Source organism: Bos indicus x Bos taurus, chromosome 7 (assembly GCF_003369695.1).
Source record: "Bos indicus x Bos taurus breed Angus x Brahman F1 hybrid chromosome 7, Bos_hybrid_MaternalHap_v2.0, whole genome shotgun sequence".
In the NCBI taxonomy this organism is placed as follows: domain Eukaryota; kingdom Metazoa; phylum Chordata; class Mammalia; order Artiodactyla; family Bovidae; genus Bos; species Bos indicus x Bos taurus.
The window spans coordinates 3,503,580-3,519,956 of NC_040082.1; the positions used below are offsets into that span (position 1 = coordinate 3,503,580).

Here is a 16,377-nt window from a genome sequence, read left to right on the forward strand (position 1 = left end):
ATGAGAGGGTTCTAGGTTAATACCTCTTAGTGTCATTTGTAGAAAGACGGGAATTGTTTCTTTTTTATTTTTAAAGAAGTGTAAATGTTGTTTCTTTTTCTAAGTGAGAAAGTTGTCTCTCTGTGTAAACATGATCACCAAAAGCTCTAAACGTGATCCACTGCTTCCTCCCCGTGAATCTTACAACAAAGCTTATTTCACTCCTGACATCGCGTCAGTATGTAATGATACGGAAGAAAATAGGAATAAAGCAGTGGCCGTCCCAGAGCTTTGGAAGTAGGTTTTACGAATTCAGCGCTGATGGGATTTAAGCCTCAAAGGGTTCAGAGTTCAGTGCAGCTAAGCATCAATAAAGTCCAATTGATGTAGTGCCCTTGTCTTCATCAAGGCTACGTGGTCTTTCCCTTGGTCTCTGAGTGAATATTTGGTAACTTTACTCCCACTCCCCTAGCCCAGAACTCCTTCCTCATACCTTCTTTGTCAGAAACTAAGAAGAAGCCTTCACCATTTTCTTCTCCCAAATTGCAGGATTAATTAGTTTTCTCTAATTGTACTTAAATTAACTATACAGTTATTTTATTGGCTTTTGATCGGGCCAGAAATTTGCTAAGCTTAAACATTAAGGACAAGGTACAGACTTCCCGAGTATGAATGCTTAAAGCACGTGGGAAACAGTTGTAAGGGAGAAGCTTAACCTGCCTTCTTTGAGTCTTCCTACAGCTATCTAATGATGTAAGCTTTCAAAGATATCCAGTTAGGTACCCTCTTCATTGCATTTTAAAGTAAATATGTATTTTTTTCATATTACTAAAACCATTTTCTCAAACAGAATTTTGAGTGGTACATTGGAAGGTTGGGAAATATTGTCAGGAGCAGTAAAACCATTCTTTATCTTCCAAACAGTCTTTACCTGCTTTGTCTCAGTCTTCTGGGAATTTGGCTGATCCAAAAAGGGATTCTGTGCCTTCCCAAGTGAGAAGGAGACCTTTTGTCAGCATCTTGTCCGAGTTGACTCCAGGGCTACACAGGTCATAGGAGGTCTGTGTTGAACATCAGTCTTTGGCTCTATCACAAAACTGGTATTGAAGTGCAGGCCAGCTCCCCGAGTGCAGAGGTTAAAGAGGCAATTAGTCACTACAAAGCCTTGTGGCATCTTCTGGTAAGGAAGTATTTAACTCTTTCCTGAATGATGCCTAAAATCGCATCTTCAGAATACTCTTATAGTCCACGCAAATAATTTTGTCTTCTTCATTTTAAATTAAAGGTGCGCTTAATGTTTGTGGAATTGAGGCTTTCTCATCAGTAGTGAAAGCAGTAAGGGCGATGGAGGTGGAGACGGGCAGGGAGATTATCCACTGAATGTTTTATATTCCGTCTAAATTTCATATTAGCCGTTTGGAAGCCTAGCAAGTCTCTCTGGAATATTTCTAGCTTTACCACTGACGTTCTTATTTATTGTTGCAGGAGGCAGGTAGGAGTTGGAACTTGCCAGAATTTTGCCTGTCTTCTTTTCAGAAAAGGAATGGCCTCTAATGAACCACAGGCCACTGAACTGGACTAACCATAGTTTAACCTATAAAAACTATAGTTTTTACATTCCTGTTTTCTTTTTAAGGCCCGGGCTTTTGCTTCCACACAGTAAATGTTTGTAACATATAGGAGAATACAATCTTCTCTTCCATCCTTTATCTTAAAATATGCCAGAATACCATAAACATAGCACCAGTTTTAACTGTATGAACATTGTGCCCAAACTCCCCCAGAGATATTGGCTGTAAATTCATGGAAACTCAAAAACCTTTAAGGATGGAGGAGATCTCTTAACTTTTCTCATTTTAAAGTAAATGCATTTTTCCCCCCATCGAGGAATGACTAAACTGCTGAATTAGGAAACCTTACCTTTAAAGTTTCCCCTTTGCTTCTAACATTTCCTTCAGTCCTGAAATATGACTCTTTCCACTTGATTTTCAGTAGATACAGAGATAGTGATAAGGTTTTTCTGCTGCTGGGGATGAACATTAATATCAGCCATAGCAGCAAAAATAAATAGTAGTTGATCTATCAAGGTTATAAGTATTATGTCCATCATTTTATAATCATGCGGCTTTCTGATTAGATCTTTTAACATTTCTATCACATAGTTTGCACTTAATAAAACCTTGTTGAAATAAATAGGTAAGTACTTAGAAATTTTTTTCTGCTTCTTGAATATTTGGAGGCATGCTTAGAAAAAGTTAGCTTGAGTTATTATATAAAGGTCTAGTGTAGCTGCAGTTAAAGGATGGAACAATGACTAAAATTAAAAACAAGACGTTTGGATGAGTGGATCTGAAGTATTAAAGCCAGAGCCAAGTTTATCCAAATGTGTTAGTTTGCTTCCCTCTCCCCCACCCTCTTGCTTTGGGAAGACGTTTAACCATTTTGTTTCTCAGCAGCTTAAGGACAATGTGCTTTTAAAAAAAAAAAAACAGGCTTTATTCTATTTGAAAAACATTTTTGAAGTTCTCTGGACACATTCCTATTACATTAAACATGTCTTGCTATATAAATGAGGAAACAAAATAGTCCCGTAAGAGCTGGTTTGTGATGGTCACTCCTCAATATGTTAGAAGTATTCTTTAGTTGTCTTACTGCTCCTCTTTCAGTGCTGTCTCCTGGGCTCTTACTCTCCAGTTAGGAAACCTTCCCGATGCTGGGAGTGGCTGGAGAAGAGTGGCCCAGAAAGGGCCTGCAGGTGTCGGCATCTGCTGTGCCCCCTTCTCAGGCGCAACAGCACCTCTTTCAGCAGAGTTGCAGACCCATAGAACTTAACACTGCAGTAACATTTCAGTTTACAGGCTGCTTACTGTGGTAATTAAAAACAAGCAAACTACTCTCCTCATTTTGTAACCTTTCACTGTCTCTGTGTGACCAAATAGGCATCAGTTTTCCACTGTTTAAATAGCAAATTTCTAAATTAATCTTAGATTCACTAATCAGATACTGGCTTTCCAGAGAATAACATTTGGTAAGTGAGAACTTAATGAATATCCCAAGATAATTGTTGTAACTGGTGAGCTGGTGACATTTTTCATGTGGCTCCCAGTCTTCGCCCCTAAGGTATATTAGGAATGTGTTTTGAGCAAACGCTTTAGTGTTTTAATTGCAAGTCAGCTTTAAAAAAAAAAATCTCTCTTGCAATAAACGTCTCTTCTGTGAGATTATCTTTAGATGTTTGTATGAAAAATTGACTTAAATATATATCTGATACTGTGCTGTTAAAGGATAAAACAGAAGGACATTTACAAGAAAGTGTACCATAAAATACAAAGGGTACTCAGCGCACCACTTGACGCCATGTGTCACTTTCCCAAAATAGTCTTCCATTTGTCCTTATGTGCATTTCTTTAAAGATAAAATAACCATTTCGTGCTCCGTAAAGTTAAGGTGTTGTGTTACTGGAAAATGTGCCTGTTAATGGAATGTTTATAAATGAAATTATATTCACATATAAGTAGAAAGGTACTATTTGTTAATTCTTGAATTGATTCATCTTGTAAATGTTTAACTGTAAATTTATCTTCTTTAACATAGAAATATTTTATATCATACACATTCTGAAAGCAGGATATACCTGTAAATCATGCCCATTCATTCACTGCACTGAGATTGGATTATTCCCCAGTAAAACTTGATTTGAGGCTTTAGAAAAAATCAATCAAATATCATTATTCTTTGTGTAAGATGCCAAATTGTGTTTTGGTGACCTCTGCTACCGTTTAAACGACCCGTATGTGAGTGAGTTGGGACGAGCTTCATAGCACAGAATTGGACCAGGTTCACTCCCCTGTTTCTCTTTTTAGATTTCGTGCCTCCTTTTTATTCCTTTTTCTTTTGTTTGTGTGTGTGTTGCAGCCTCGTCTGCTGCCCCACTCACAGTAAATATAATCCAGGGTGGCTTGTTGGCTTGTCTAGTTTCAGGAAATGATGAAACTGGAGTTCTATTTCTGAAGCCCCCAAATAGATCGCTTTTTGATGTGTTTGCATTTCAGGAGTTTCCAGGTTTGATCTACATGTTTATTCAGCTTGAAGCTTACCTAGCTCCCTGTCGCACTTACTCGCCAATGGCTTTACAGCGCTATTCGTGCTTTTTGTTTTAATCCGTAGGGTGGTTTTTGTCTTGTTGCATTTTTTCTTCTGCTTGCAGATATGTCTATTATTCAAATATAAAAGTGACTTAGGAAAGAACATCCTAAAGTTTACTTAGAAATTCACCAAGCCACATGCTAATGCATCTCTAATGGGGACATTTCTTTTCACACCTCTGAGGTGATTGAGCCTGTCCTTTAAAGTGAGATTTGCAAACCAGTGTCTGGCAGCTCCAATTAGCTTCTTTTGGATGTGAAGCACATCACAAACAGTAACAAGGTCTCCTAGGACGCTCCTCTTGCAAGCAGCGTAGTCATATTTCCTCATTAGTTCTTTCCAATTGTCACTAATGCCACGTTCCAGCTTTTGAGTGGGAGACAAAAAACATAAAAATTTGGTATGTATGTAGAATGGGCCATTGTTTTCCATAATTCGAGGCTCTTTTGAATTCCTTTGATAGTTTTGAAGCTTACACAGCTTAATTCATTAACCTTTACCCTTCACATAAATCAGGTGATTAAGAATCTATTGCTAAGAAGACAGCGTTTTCCTGAAACTAAGTAATGCCTTCTCTTCTTTTAAGGAAAAACCTATATTGCTCACAAAAGTAACCTTTTTGTTGTTTTTCATATTTCATCAAATGTTTCAAGTGTATTTTAGAACATTATCAAAAGCAAGTGAGCATAAAATCACATTATTATAAAAAATTATTCTGAGTTCTTTGGGTAGTTGGGAGCAGGTTTTCTGGCCCTTTTCAGTATTCTAACAGAGTTTATATATATATGTACTCAACAGCTGTTACTCAAGAATTTACAATGGGTGCAATTTTTTTATTCTATTCAGAACCCTGCCAAAACGTAAAAGCAAGAAAATAATCTGAGAGGAGGCAATTCAGAAGGAGCTAAAATGTATGTAAATGAACCTAGGACGTTTGATTGGAGAAGCTTCTCAGAGAGGCCCTCATTTTTACGAAGAACGGTACTGTGGGACTCTGAAGAAGATAGGGGTGTCTGTGGTTCGTGGAGCTGAGAACAGAATGTACGTCTTCCCATTCTTCATTCATTCTTGTTAAGACGTGCCTTCTCTTACTTCTCAGAACTCAGGGAGATGGTTTAGTAGGCTCGTGTTTGATGTTCACGGGCTCCTTTAACGGTATTTGATACTCTTCTGCATCTTCCACTTGGCATATTCCTATATTAGGAATTTTTCTTGGTAATGTTAGAGATTATTCCTTTCTCGAAGGACCTTGTTCTTTCCCCAAGTTTTATAATTCCTTGGGTTGTCGTGCATGTAGTAGGGTCTTTGAATGCATTGACCCATAGAGAATGGTGGTCATGTGGTATTCTGAGGTTCATCCTTAGGGAGGGCAGGGACGGGATGGGTGAGTGGGCAGATTTTGAATTCTGAATTCTGAGTTTAGGAATTCATGGCTTACCCCTGGGGACAAACTATGATTTATCACTGAGATTAATGAATATTCTCCTTTTCATTATCTGTGAATAGGCAAGGGGATTGTGAAGCAAAGGTTTTAAACGTGGTCTTTGGTTCTTTTGTGTTCCTGCACACAGACTGTGACTTTGCAAACATTTCTCTCTCTTTTTGGTATCATTTTAAACACCTCTTAAAATTTACATGAATACCTGTAGTCAGAATGTTTAAGTAATTACTAAAGCTTTGTCTCCTTTTTTTGTTGCCTGCATACAGTCTATACAGTGAGCTGGGAAATGCTCTGATGTTAAGTCCTGACTAAAGAGCATGACTGGGCTTCCCTGCTGACTCAGGGTAAAGAATCCGCCTGCAATGTAGGAGACCCCAGTTTGACTCCTGAGTCGGGAAGATTCCCTGGAGAAGGGAATGGCACTCCACTCCAGTATTCTTGCCTGGAGAATCCCATGGACAGAGGAGCCTGGTTAGCTACAGTCCATGGGGTTGTGAAGAGTCGGACACGACCGAGCAAGTACCCTTCACTTCAGACACTAGCCAGGAACCAGACGTGGGGTTCCATTTTCCACCAGTTTGCACTAACAGGATAACATGAACCACTTCCATTTCCAACTGTCAAAAAAAATAGCTATTTTACCTATTTATTTGAACCATCAATTTGCTGTTAGTATGATACTGAGCTTCAGTCCAGGTTCACAAGAACTTGGGACTTCTCAAAGATCACATCTGTGAAATATGTGATATTTAATTTAAAAAATAACAAATTTTGCTAAAAATCTTCCAAGGAAAATTTTGTTTTCCCTCTATGAATTCCTTTTTGAGGAACAGCTTTATGTTGCACATAACTTTTAGCACTGGTTGTGATTACAGGATAATTAAAAGTATTTGGAAAACCTTATGTAGCTGAACTTTTTAAAACAGAGCAAAAATCCTATGTGATCCTTTGTAAAAGTAAAATGCTCTTCTCTTATATTTCTCTGAAACATATATACTCTTTATTTCTTAATCATGTGTTTTCTCTTGGCTGTTGCCTCTTGAGTAAGCTAAATATATTTGTGTTATCTATTCATAATAACTTTTCTCTCTCACATAGGGAGGAAACCTGATGCTCGTGGCCTTTCATCATTTTTAGGACAGTTTCTATCCAGTGATTGATTATCTTATTTTATGTGAATACCAGTTCTTGTTGCCTATGAAATAGCATTTGATCTGGCTTGTACAGGGAAATCAATTTGTGTTATTTGCCGTCTGTAGTCTGCCCTGTGTGTCTGTTATGGTCACGTGTGCTCGTAGCATATCTGATACAGGATCAGCTGCTGAGAACACAGATAGGACATTGTGTTTGTTTAGATTTTTTTTCCATAATCAGGTGTTTTGAACTATTTGAAAAGACCGTGAAAACAAAATAAATGATGGGAACACATTTCTGCACTAATGTTTCATTTTGTGGTCATACAACATGTTGGATCTGCTAACTTTTTTGGAAGGTGATGGAGACGGACAGAGAGCTATGCGTGGCAGAAAGTAGACTTTTTAAATTAACTGTTTATGGTATTATAACCAAGCAGGGCCTTTATTTTTATCCTTAGGATATGAAAATCAGTTTTTAAAGTCATATGTAAAACATGATTGTTGCCTGTAGTTAGTTTCATTTCTGCTTTTATTTTTCTTTTTTAAGACTTTATTCAAATATTACATTAAAGTCAAATGATGTAGAATTAGGTTTAAAAATTTCCCTTCATAATAAGCTATATCAATCATAATTACATTGTTACTGTTTTAAGTTTTCTATTGTAACCATGGAACAGCTTACCCATTTTTTATAATAAATCTTTTTTTTTTTTAATAGCCAAAAAAAATGTTTATTCAGTTAGTCTGAGGAACTTAGAAATGTTTATCATTCTATTAAGACAATATTCTATAAAAATATTTTTAAAAGAAAAATAGGTCTTCTCTATAACTAATTTAACCTTCAGTAATGAATTATGTGAAGTAAAATTGTATAAAATTTCCTGACATTTTATGAAGATACCTACAAATAAGCCAGACAGCAAATAAAATATCTGAAAGACAGAGATGGATACTCAGTAATTTTTTGATGGATTATACACATAGGTATCAAATTACTTGATCCTTAACTTCCTAGAAAAGGTTAATGACTCTTTTTGCTTTTACCCTTTTACTTAACTGTTGTTTATAAAGATTAAAACTGGGACTGCATTGAAGGACGCACATGCTTATGTGTCAGTTTGATTGTACAGGGTTTTCTGATATTACAGGGGACTGAATCATCAGATAGATAGTGTTTTTAATCATTGTTTATAAAGTTCATTGAGTTTTGTGTTACATGTTCCACTGTGGACATTAGAGCAGGGTGCACCGCTCAAAATTTTAACTGAAATGAAACCAGAAGAGACTTTAAATCTTACATATCTATATTATTTAAATGGCCTGTATATATGCAACAATTCATCTAAAACATTAATAGTAAAACTAGGGAAAATATTTTAATATTCTTCTTTAATCAGTGTCACAGATTTTTAAAACATTTTTATGTTGAATAAAATTTCACAAATGTATATCAGTGTGATCAAACTCCACCATTAAAAATTAAACCATGAGCAATATTACATTCACTTATAATGAGCCAGTTCCCTTCGCAGGAATCGAACTGGGATCTCCTGCATTGCTAGTGGATTCTTTACCAGCTGAGCTACCAGGGAATCCCTTATAATGAGCATCCATGTTTCATAGTTTCATTACTTTTTTTAATGTAATTGATAAATATTCATTATATAGCATATGTTTACTAATCTTTTATTACCAAATGTAACAGTGCTGTTAGAGGAATATCTCTTTTTCATCAGTTTAGCTTTACAAGATGCACTAGTCATAAATGTATTTAATTAAGGTCATTTAAGTATTAAAGCACTTGAGTTTAAAAAGCGGGGAATATAATACCTTTTCCCAAAACACCTTGAAAGCGGTTTGTGGAAAGAAGAGAGCTGTGGCATTCATCAGACGCTGGCCTCTTCCTGTTACAGTCGTGGCCAAACTCTTGCTAATTTAACTTGAAACACATTAGTGTAACTCGCCACTTTCTTGTGTGTGTTTCAGGTGTGTGGAGGTCATCGCAAAGGAAGGACAAAACCTGAAAGAGCTGTATTTGGTGTCCTGTAAAATCACAGATTATGGTATGTAATGAGCCATTGTCCTAATCGTCTTCAAGAATAAAAAGGTACAAGATCTTTGAAAGCTTTTTTTAAAAAAAATCAAAAGCTACTATCTCATAGACACTGAGCTATATCTTTACTGAGGCAAACTCTGATCATACTGCCCCAAATCAAGAAATCTTGAAATTAGAACCAGAGTAAAATGAATATATATATATCAGTTTTGTCACCACATGAAATCATATATGTACTTGCATAATCACATAGAATTAAAAAGTATGGCTAAAATTTCTATATGATGAAAATATTAGGATAATGAAATATTTGATATAATATAAAGTAATTATTGTGTTGATTTGCTTAATTTATGTCATGTCGAATGCACGCTTGCTCACATTCCAAATGCCAGCCTTCTTAATGCCTTAAATTCTTTAAAACATTGGAAACTTCCAATAGGAAGTTTAGATATATAGGAAGTAAAAGGTATACATTTGTTTGTAAAAGTTTAAATATGTTAATTTTAAATATTCCTTTCAAGTGGAGAAAAGCAAGTTATTATATAAAAATATGAAAAGTATGAAATTGTCCTATTGGAGTAATAAAATAACCCACCTAGGCATTCCTCTTTTGTTCAGTGCATTATAAATATTTTTTACTATTAATTTGCATATTTAATCTAAATACAGAGTTTTAACTAGATGTTTTTAAATGATTTCCATTTCTCTTTTCTGATTTTTAAATTTGTTTCTTTACATTGGAGAATATGATTTCTACCTTGAAGGAAACTAATAATTCATTATATTGGTTTTTTTTTAACTGTTAATCCAACATATGCTGATAATTGACTCCAATCCTAAGATATCATACTGGCCTGGATGGGAGAGTTGTATTTTATCAGCTACTAAATTCATCCTTTGGAAAAACTCCATGAAAGCTATAACAAAAAAATAAAAAAGTAACATAAAGGATTTGGCTTAAAGATAACCCTAATTTCTTTTCAGAGTTTATTTTTTGAGAATGGTAAATTTCTTACATGGATTTATCCATACTGTTTCTGGGTTATTGTCTTTTTTCGTAATTATACCATGAGAAAGGAGTGTTTTGGTGTTTTCTTTTTGCTTGTAGTTTGTTTTCTGGTTTGGCATAGTAGAGTGCCTCTAAGATACGGTATCTAAAACTTTCAATGCCTCCCTTTTGTCTAGACCTTAGAGTGTTCTCTCTGCCCCAAACCGGGCAGATCCTCAATACCTGTAGATTTGGTAATTAACTAGTACATTCATTCATTCCAAACGCTTTACTTGGCATTCAAAATCCTTTACCAGTAGTCCCCTACCTGCCTCTCCAGTCTTACTAATTGCCAGGAGAAGGGTGGACTAAGTTCTTTAGAATGGACCCTTCAAGGCCCGCAATGGAAACTTTTCCTAAAATTACACTTTGTCGCAGTACCAGTAAGTTAGCCAGTGCGAACAAATGTTCCGGAAGTTATGGAAAAGAGGAAACGCTTTAGACCTGGGACAGATGTGGAATCAAGTTCGGTCTTTGTGCCTTGGCCTTCGGGAAGTTCCCTCATGTCTCTGAGGCTGTCTCCTCCCATGTAAACTGACTTCTTGCTCCCGCGTGTACCTGTCTAATGAGAGCGCAGTGTGTACTGCTGAGCGAACTTACTTTCCTGCAGGAGAGGGACAGAGGGAAGACTCACACACGATTCTTCGACCTCCTTTTCTTTCCTGGAAGGAAGGCCTTGGGAGAGGCCTTTGTTGTTGCTGTTGCTATTATGTATTGTTATTGTTTACTGCTATTGTTCAGTGATGTTCTCTTGTTCTGGTGTTCTGAGATTTTAGGTTTTGTTTTTTCCTCCTGGTGAGGTGAAAATTGTGTTAATCCTTTGCCCATGTGGTCTGCCTTTATCCATCTCTCTGAATTATTTAGGTCAGCTCTTGTCAACCCCCTCTGCAGGTTAGGATCACCTGGGGAAGTTGTAAAGCATCATGGTGCTTGAATCTTACACAGGGATTTCAAAATTTCTAGGAGGTGGTGCCCAGGCAATAAAATGTGCCTAGATGATGTCAATGTCAGCCAAAATTGAGAACCACTGACCTAGTCTAGTTGAGAGAAACTAGAAGTGAAAATTTTGAGGATTGTCTCCCTCCATGGAGAAATCTATCATGGTTTTTTTTTCATACCCTCCAGCTCTCAAGCCCTCTGCCCAGCTTGTCTCCCTTCCTTCTCCCTGGGGTTTTAGGTCCTCAGAGGATTTGTGGTGAAAGCCTCTGTGCATCCGTTCTGTTCTTCAAAATGTTGGGGCACGGTTGAGGTAGAAGGGTAAAGGTCAATAGTTTATGAGATTGTGCCATAATTGCTACTTGATTGTAAAATTTAAAAAAAGTACTGAACATTCAGCTCATCTCCCTTCCTCCTTGTACCCTGCCAATAACACATGCACAGTTTTGTCAAAAAGACAGCAGAAATGATTATTCATTGTAACCAGAGAAACGGCATGTTTTTGGAAGTAACTGCTCTACTAGGGGAGGGTGTGATCCTTTGCCCTGTGTTAATTATAAATTTTAAGAAAGAAAAGCAGATGCTGTTTTTCTTCTTTAACTGAATATATATTCTGTAGGATTTTTTTTTTTTTTGAAGCTACTTAGAAATAGTACAATTTGATGTGCCTGATACCAGGGGAATCTCATCCTTCAAGAGACTACCCTAATTCTCCTTCCTGTTGGTTTGCACATATTCCAGCCAGTCTCCTCCTCACCTCCTTTCCCCTTGGTGTGTTTGTACATGCTCCCAGTACAGTATCCTGAGATTTTTGAAGTTCTTTGCAGATTGCATCAATTCAGAAACAGCAGCTCGCCTGGCTTATCATTTGTAATTTTTGTCGAGATTCTCACAGGTGTTGAATGTGGTATTTTAGTACTTAGCGACACCTGGCCAGGCTGGTAGGCAGTTATGTTCATTTTAATTGATATATGATATACTTATTGTGCAGGAAAGTATCATTCTAATAGGCTTCCTATTCCCCAGATTGAACATAGATCTTTATGGTAAAGGATAACAATCATAAACAAATCAATAATTCAGGCACAGCTGAATGGAAAATACAGTCTTGGGGAATTGCTCCCTAAAGACAAGATAATACTGTCACTCTTCTGTCACTAAACAAATAAATGTTATGGGCTGTTATCACGGGAAAAATTTCAAACTAAGGTGTCAGGGAGTGAGGTTAGAATTTGTCTCACCTTTCTTTAATGATCTGGACTAAGTTGCTTAAGCTTCGAGCTAGTCGTCTGTTAAGCGCATGACAGTGCAGGCCACGAGAGGTGGTGAAAACGGATAAGAAGCGTCTGTGTTTGGCCTGGTGGCGTAGTGGGCACTCACTAACTAGCAGTTCTTCCAACTCTAGAATTGTAAGAACTCTCTGTTTTTCTGAAGAAGAATCAGGCCTCTTCCTCCTCCAAGGGTGGCTTTCTGTTTGTGGGAATCGTTCTTTATAAGTTTGACCTTTATTAGTCCACACATGCCTAACTGGCTGCCACACGTGAGCTGTCTAAACCATATTGTTCTTTGTAGGGAATGAAAAGAAAGATGCACCAGAAAGTTGAAAATCTTTGTCTCCCTGTCTTAGGCGTCTTCCCTTTGCTTTCTCTGGATTACCTTCATTTTTGTTTGGCTAATTTGGCTCCCCTTATGCTTTTTTTTTGTTCTTATAATAATTTGTCATTGAAGAATTTCCAACCTGCCTTTCCGCTTGCCTTCAAATACTTTTCTGTTGAAATATTCTCCTCCTTCAGAAAGGTATGTCCTTAGGATTAGCGGGAACAGGAGAAGTCAGCGTGTATCATTCATGCCTGCGGAGGTCAGAGCCAGTCTTGGGCAGTAAGGCGGAGACCCTATGGTCTAATAAACGAGATGGATGAAGAAAACCCTTCTCTCAGTTCCAGTCTTGACAGTGGAGGTCACCAGTGTGACCCCGTGTCAGGGAGCAGATGTAAAAAGGACCCTGGTTTGTGGGTTGTTAGCACATTTCCTTTGACTTCAGCACTCCTGAGAGCACTGCAAATGCACTCTAAGGGATATCTTTTTGCTTCCTGTCTCAAGTTGTCAAATAACCTTTTAATTAAAGAGGACTGGAAACACTCAACTTCTGACCTCGCCGTCTGGGGCCTCCAGGGTCCCTGCTGCCCCCAGGACAGCCCTTGGCCGCCCCTCCTGTGCTCGCCCGGCCCTCTGCCTGCTCCGGGATTGAGAGCCCAACCGCAGGCCTGCCGCGGAAGCTTTTGGGTTACTCTGGGCCAAAGTCACCTCCCAGAAAAGCAGGTCGGTGTTCCCGCGATTATCACGTGAGATGCCGTTTCAGCTGGCCTGCCGCGCGACGGACACGATGTGTATATGCATCCTGTCCACAGACACTGCCTCAGTGCCTGCTGTGTGCGGGCCGGTGCTCGAGCGGCCTGCTGCTGTGTGTGCGCCCGGGCCTTCAGTCCTGCGCGGCCCGGAGCACAGCGCCGCCTGCTGATTCCAGAAGGAGGAAAGGAAAAACGGTCATGCGCCTCCTCCTCCTGGACAAGAGAAGTGGCCGGGAGCGCCCGCTGCCCTTCGTCTCCGCCCGGGTCTAAGCCTCGCCTCACCCCAGCCTTGCTGACCTTCTAGCGCTCTGGAAAGGTTAATAGGTGGTACGTTCACTACCTTTTCCTGGGATACCAGACCTCTTCAGCTATGAGTTAACCCAAATTAGATCCTGGATACATGATCAAAATAAGCAGCCTAAAGGAACAAAAAGAGCTCCCAACAAGCATTCTGGGTTGCACTAGTATCGGAGTGTTAATTTTTCTGTTTTTTTCTTGCCAAACCAGTGCTGATTCAAGAAGAAAATCTTTACGTGAGAGATAGTTTGGTCCTTTCTTATGCCATCTTATTTTTCATATTATTAGGTATGCATTACATACAGTGATGTTCCATTTAAAATTAAATTCTTGTGTTTTTTCTTTTATGTTTTGTTTCATTTTCAAATTGTAATTCAGACTACTCCAAGATTATGGGGTAAGATTCGACTCCTTTTGTCAGCAGGAATGACTCTAATAGTTGTAAAGTGACAGAGACAAACTTTAGAAAATAGATTTGCAAGTCAAAAAGAATGCCTTATTGTTTCCTGTTGACTATTCACATTTTCTCTCCATTCTATCATTTAAATATAGATAGCTTTTACTGATTCTAACAAAATAATACTAAAATGCTAAATCTTCTTTTGTTGCAAATTCTCCTTGTTTGTGTGCCCATCTTAAAAGTCATTTCTCTTCACTTGTAATTCTTTTATTCCTGGAGTTCCTCACCGTTGGATTTGTATGTCTACTTTTGTACTTAACAACTGTTATTGTCTTTTTTCTTTCTTTTCAGTAATGGTCATGATTTTTCACCAAAAATTTGGTAATTATAATTTTTAAGAATTATAATTAAAAGAAGCACTTCTTAAGACATTTAAGAAAAGTCTCCCATAACCAATTCAAAGGCCAACTCTAGCTTTGTATGTAATAGAGTTTTTTTAATTAAGAAGTCTTCTAACTTATATTTAAAAGACAAATGGACCAATCTCTATGCTTGCCCTGAACTTTCTTATACCTCCAAATACACTAATGTTGTTGATTCAATTAATTTATTAATTTTTATAGCCAAATACTAAATTTCCATATACAACTTAATTGTTAACTGAAATATTTACTTTTCCACTTTCCTTTTCTCAATTACTTATTAGCATTTTTAAAATAGAAAGCTTGATTTTAATTTTAGTTAACTTTTAACTTTAATCTCATGAAGGAGTTCTGCTATAGATAAAAGAAATGTGCTCCAAATCACATGAAAAGCCGTTTTCTCAGAGTGCCTACTTTAGTACCCTTAGTGCCCTTCAGTATTCAGACTAAGCATTGATTTTCCTTGAACTGTGCTGTAATATGGTCATTATTGATTATTATCGGTATTACATCAGTAATTAGTAAATCTAAAGGGGACTGCAATAAACACCAAGATAACTGCTGTAATACTAGATTTCTCGTTGCCCACACAAAAAACCAATTTCCTAATGTTTAAGACTTATTGAAACCAGATGTCTTAAGTGGTAGAGAGCTCTTTCTTACAAGAGTTATTCAAACTGAGATAATCTCTTGAAAAGAAGGTGGAAAGTTGGAAGCACTGGGGTAAGGAATTGACCTACATAATGTTTAAATTTCTTTCTAATCCTGGGATGTGTACTGGGCTGGCTCCAATTTTGTTTCATTCAGCAGATGTTTACTGGCTGTGTGCTGGCTGGGCGCTGTAGAGTGTACAGAGATGAGTGAGAAGTATATACTCTTACATAGGGAAAGCAGATATAAGCAGTGAGAATGTTTCGAGCAACATGATGGTGTCAAATTAAAAAAAAAAAAAAAAGGCCCTATGAGGTGTAGGGACTCTGGAGGACAGGGCCATAAGAGACTGAAGTCTTCGGTGGAGGAGGCGTGGAGGACAGATAGGAGAAGGGAGGGCGTTTGAGGTGGTGCAGTCCTAAGGAAGGCTCGGAGCGCGAGCAGGTGTCGGAATGGGTGAGTTTACGTGCGTTGGTTAATCTAAAGAAAGAGCAGAAATCATCCAAAGTGATTACGTGCACACACGGGCAAATTTTGAAGAAACCTTATGAAAATATTCTAGTTGAAAATTCAGAGTAACTTCCAATTTTCATTTCGACTTTTCCTGTCTTATTCACCATTCCCATGGTAACAACTTCTCTTAACATATATAAAAGGAAACACTACTTTGGGTTCTAACTACTAATCAAGTACCCAGTTCAAATGAAAGAAAATGAAATGTTAATTTTCATAACAATAGAATAGTTAACATTTATTGGATGTTTTCATTCATTTAATTAAATGTATTCATTTAATTCCCTGAGCACCCTGTTTTAGATATGGACTGTTGGTATTCCAGGTTACAGATGTGGAGACTCAGGTTCACATAATTTGTGAGTAACCGTATAATACTGTGTTGTCGTTCAACCACTAAGTCGTGTCCGACTCTTCGCGACCCCATGGACTCAGCACTTCAGGCTTCCCTGTTCTTCACTATCTCCCGGAGTTTGCTCACATTCATGTCCATTGAGTTGGTGATGCCATCCACCCATTTCATCCTCTGTCATCTCCTTCTCCTCCTGCTGTCAATCTTTCCCAGCATCAGGGTCTTTTCCATTGAGTCAGTTCTTCCCATCAGGTAGCCAAAGTATTGGAGTCTCAGCTTCAACATCAGTCCTTCCAATGAATATTCAGGACTGATCTCCTTTAGGATGGACTGGTTGGATCTCCTTGCAGTCCAAGGGACTGTCAAGAGTCTTCTGCCACACCACAGTTCGAAAGTATCAATTCTTTGGCGCTCAGCCTGGATTCAATAATAAATCAGTCTCTTGGATAACCAGTCATAGGTCAGTGATGTGCTTAGGAGTATTTATTACTAGAAAGCTTTGTTGGACTGTCCCAGTTGTCAAAGCTTAAATGATGTAACTGAAATTCATGATACCGTGTTTTTTCCATCTTTGTATAAAAAAAGCAATATCAAAAAGCAACTACCCAGTGAGATTTGATTATATAGTTACTAACTTGGTGGGTTCAGC

The 16,377-nt window shown here is 37.8% G+C and overlaps 1 protein-coding gene across 1 annotated transcript in view; it reads left to right on the forward strand.

The window, feature by feature from the left end:
• Positions 1–16,377, forward strand: part of FBXL17 (F-box and leucine rich repeat protein 17) — a 523,914-nt gene that overhangs the window by 332,298 nt on the left and 175,239 nt on the right. The window contains exon 7 of the mRNA XM_027545478.1: positions 8,689–8,765. Within this exon, the coding sequence (XP_027401279.1) occupies positions 8,689–8,765 (77 nt within the window). The remainder of the gene's footprint in view (positions 1–8,688; positions 8,766–16,377) is intronic.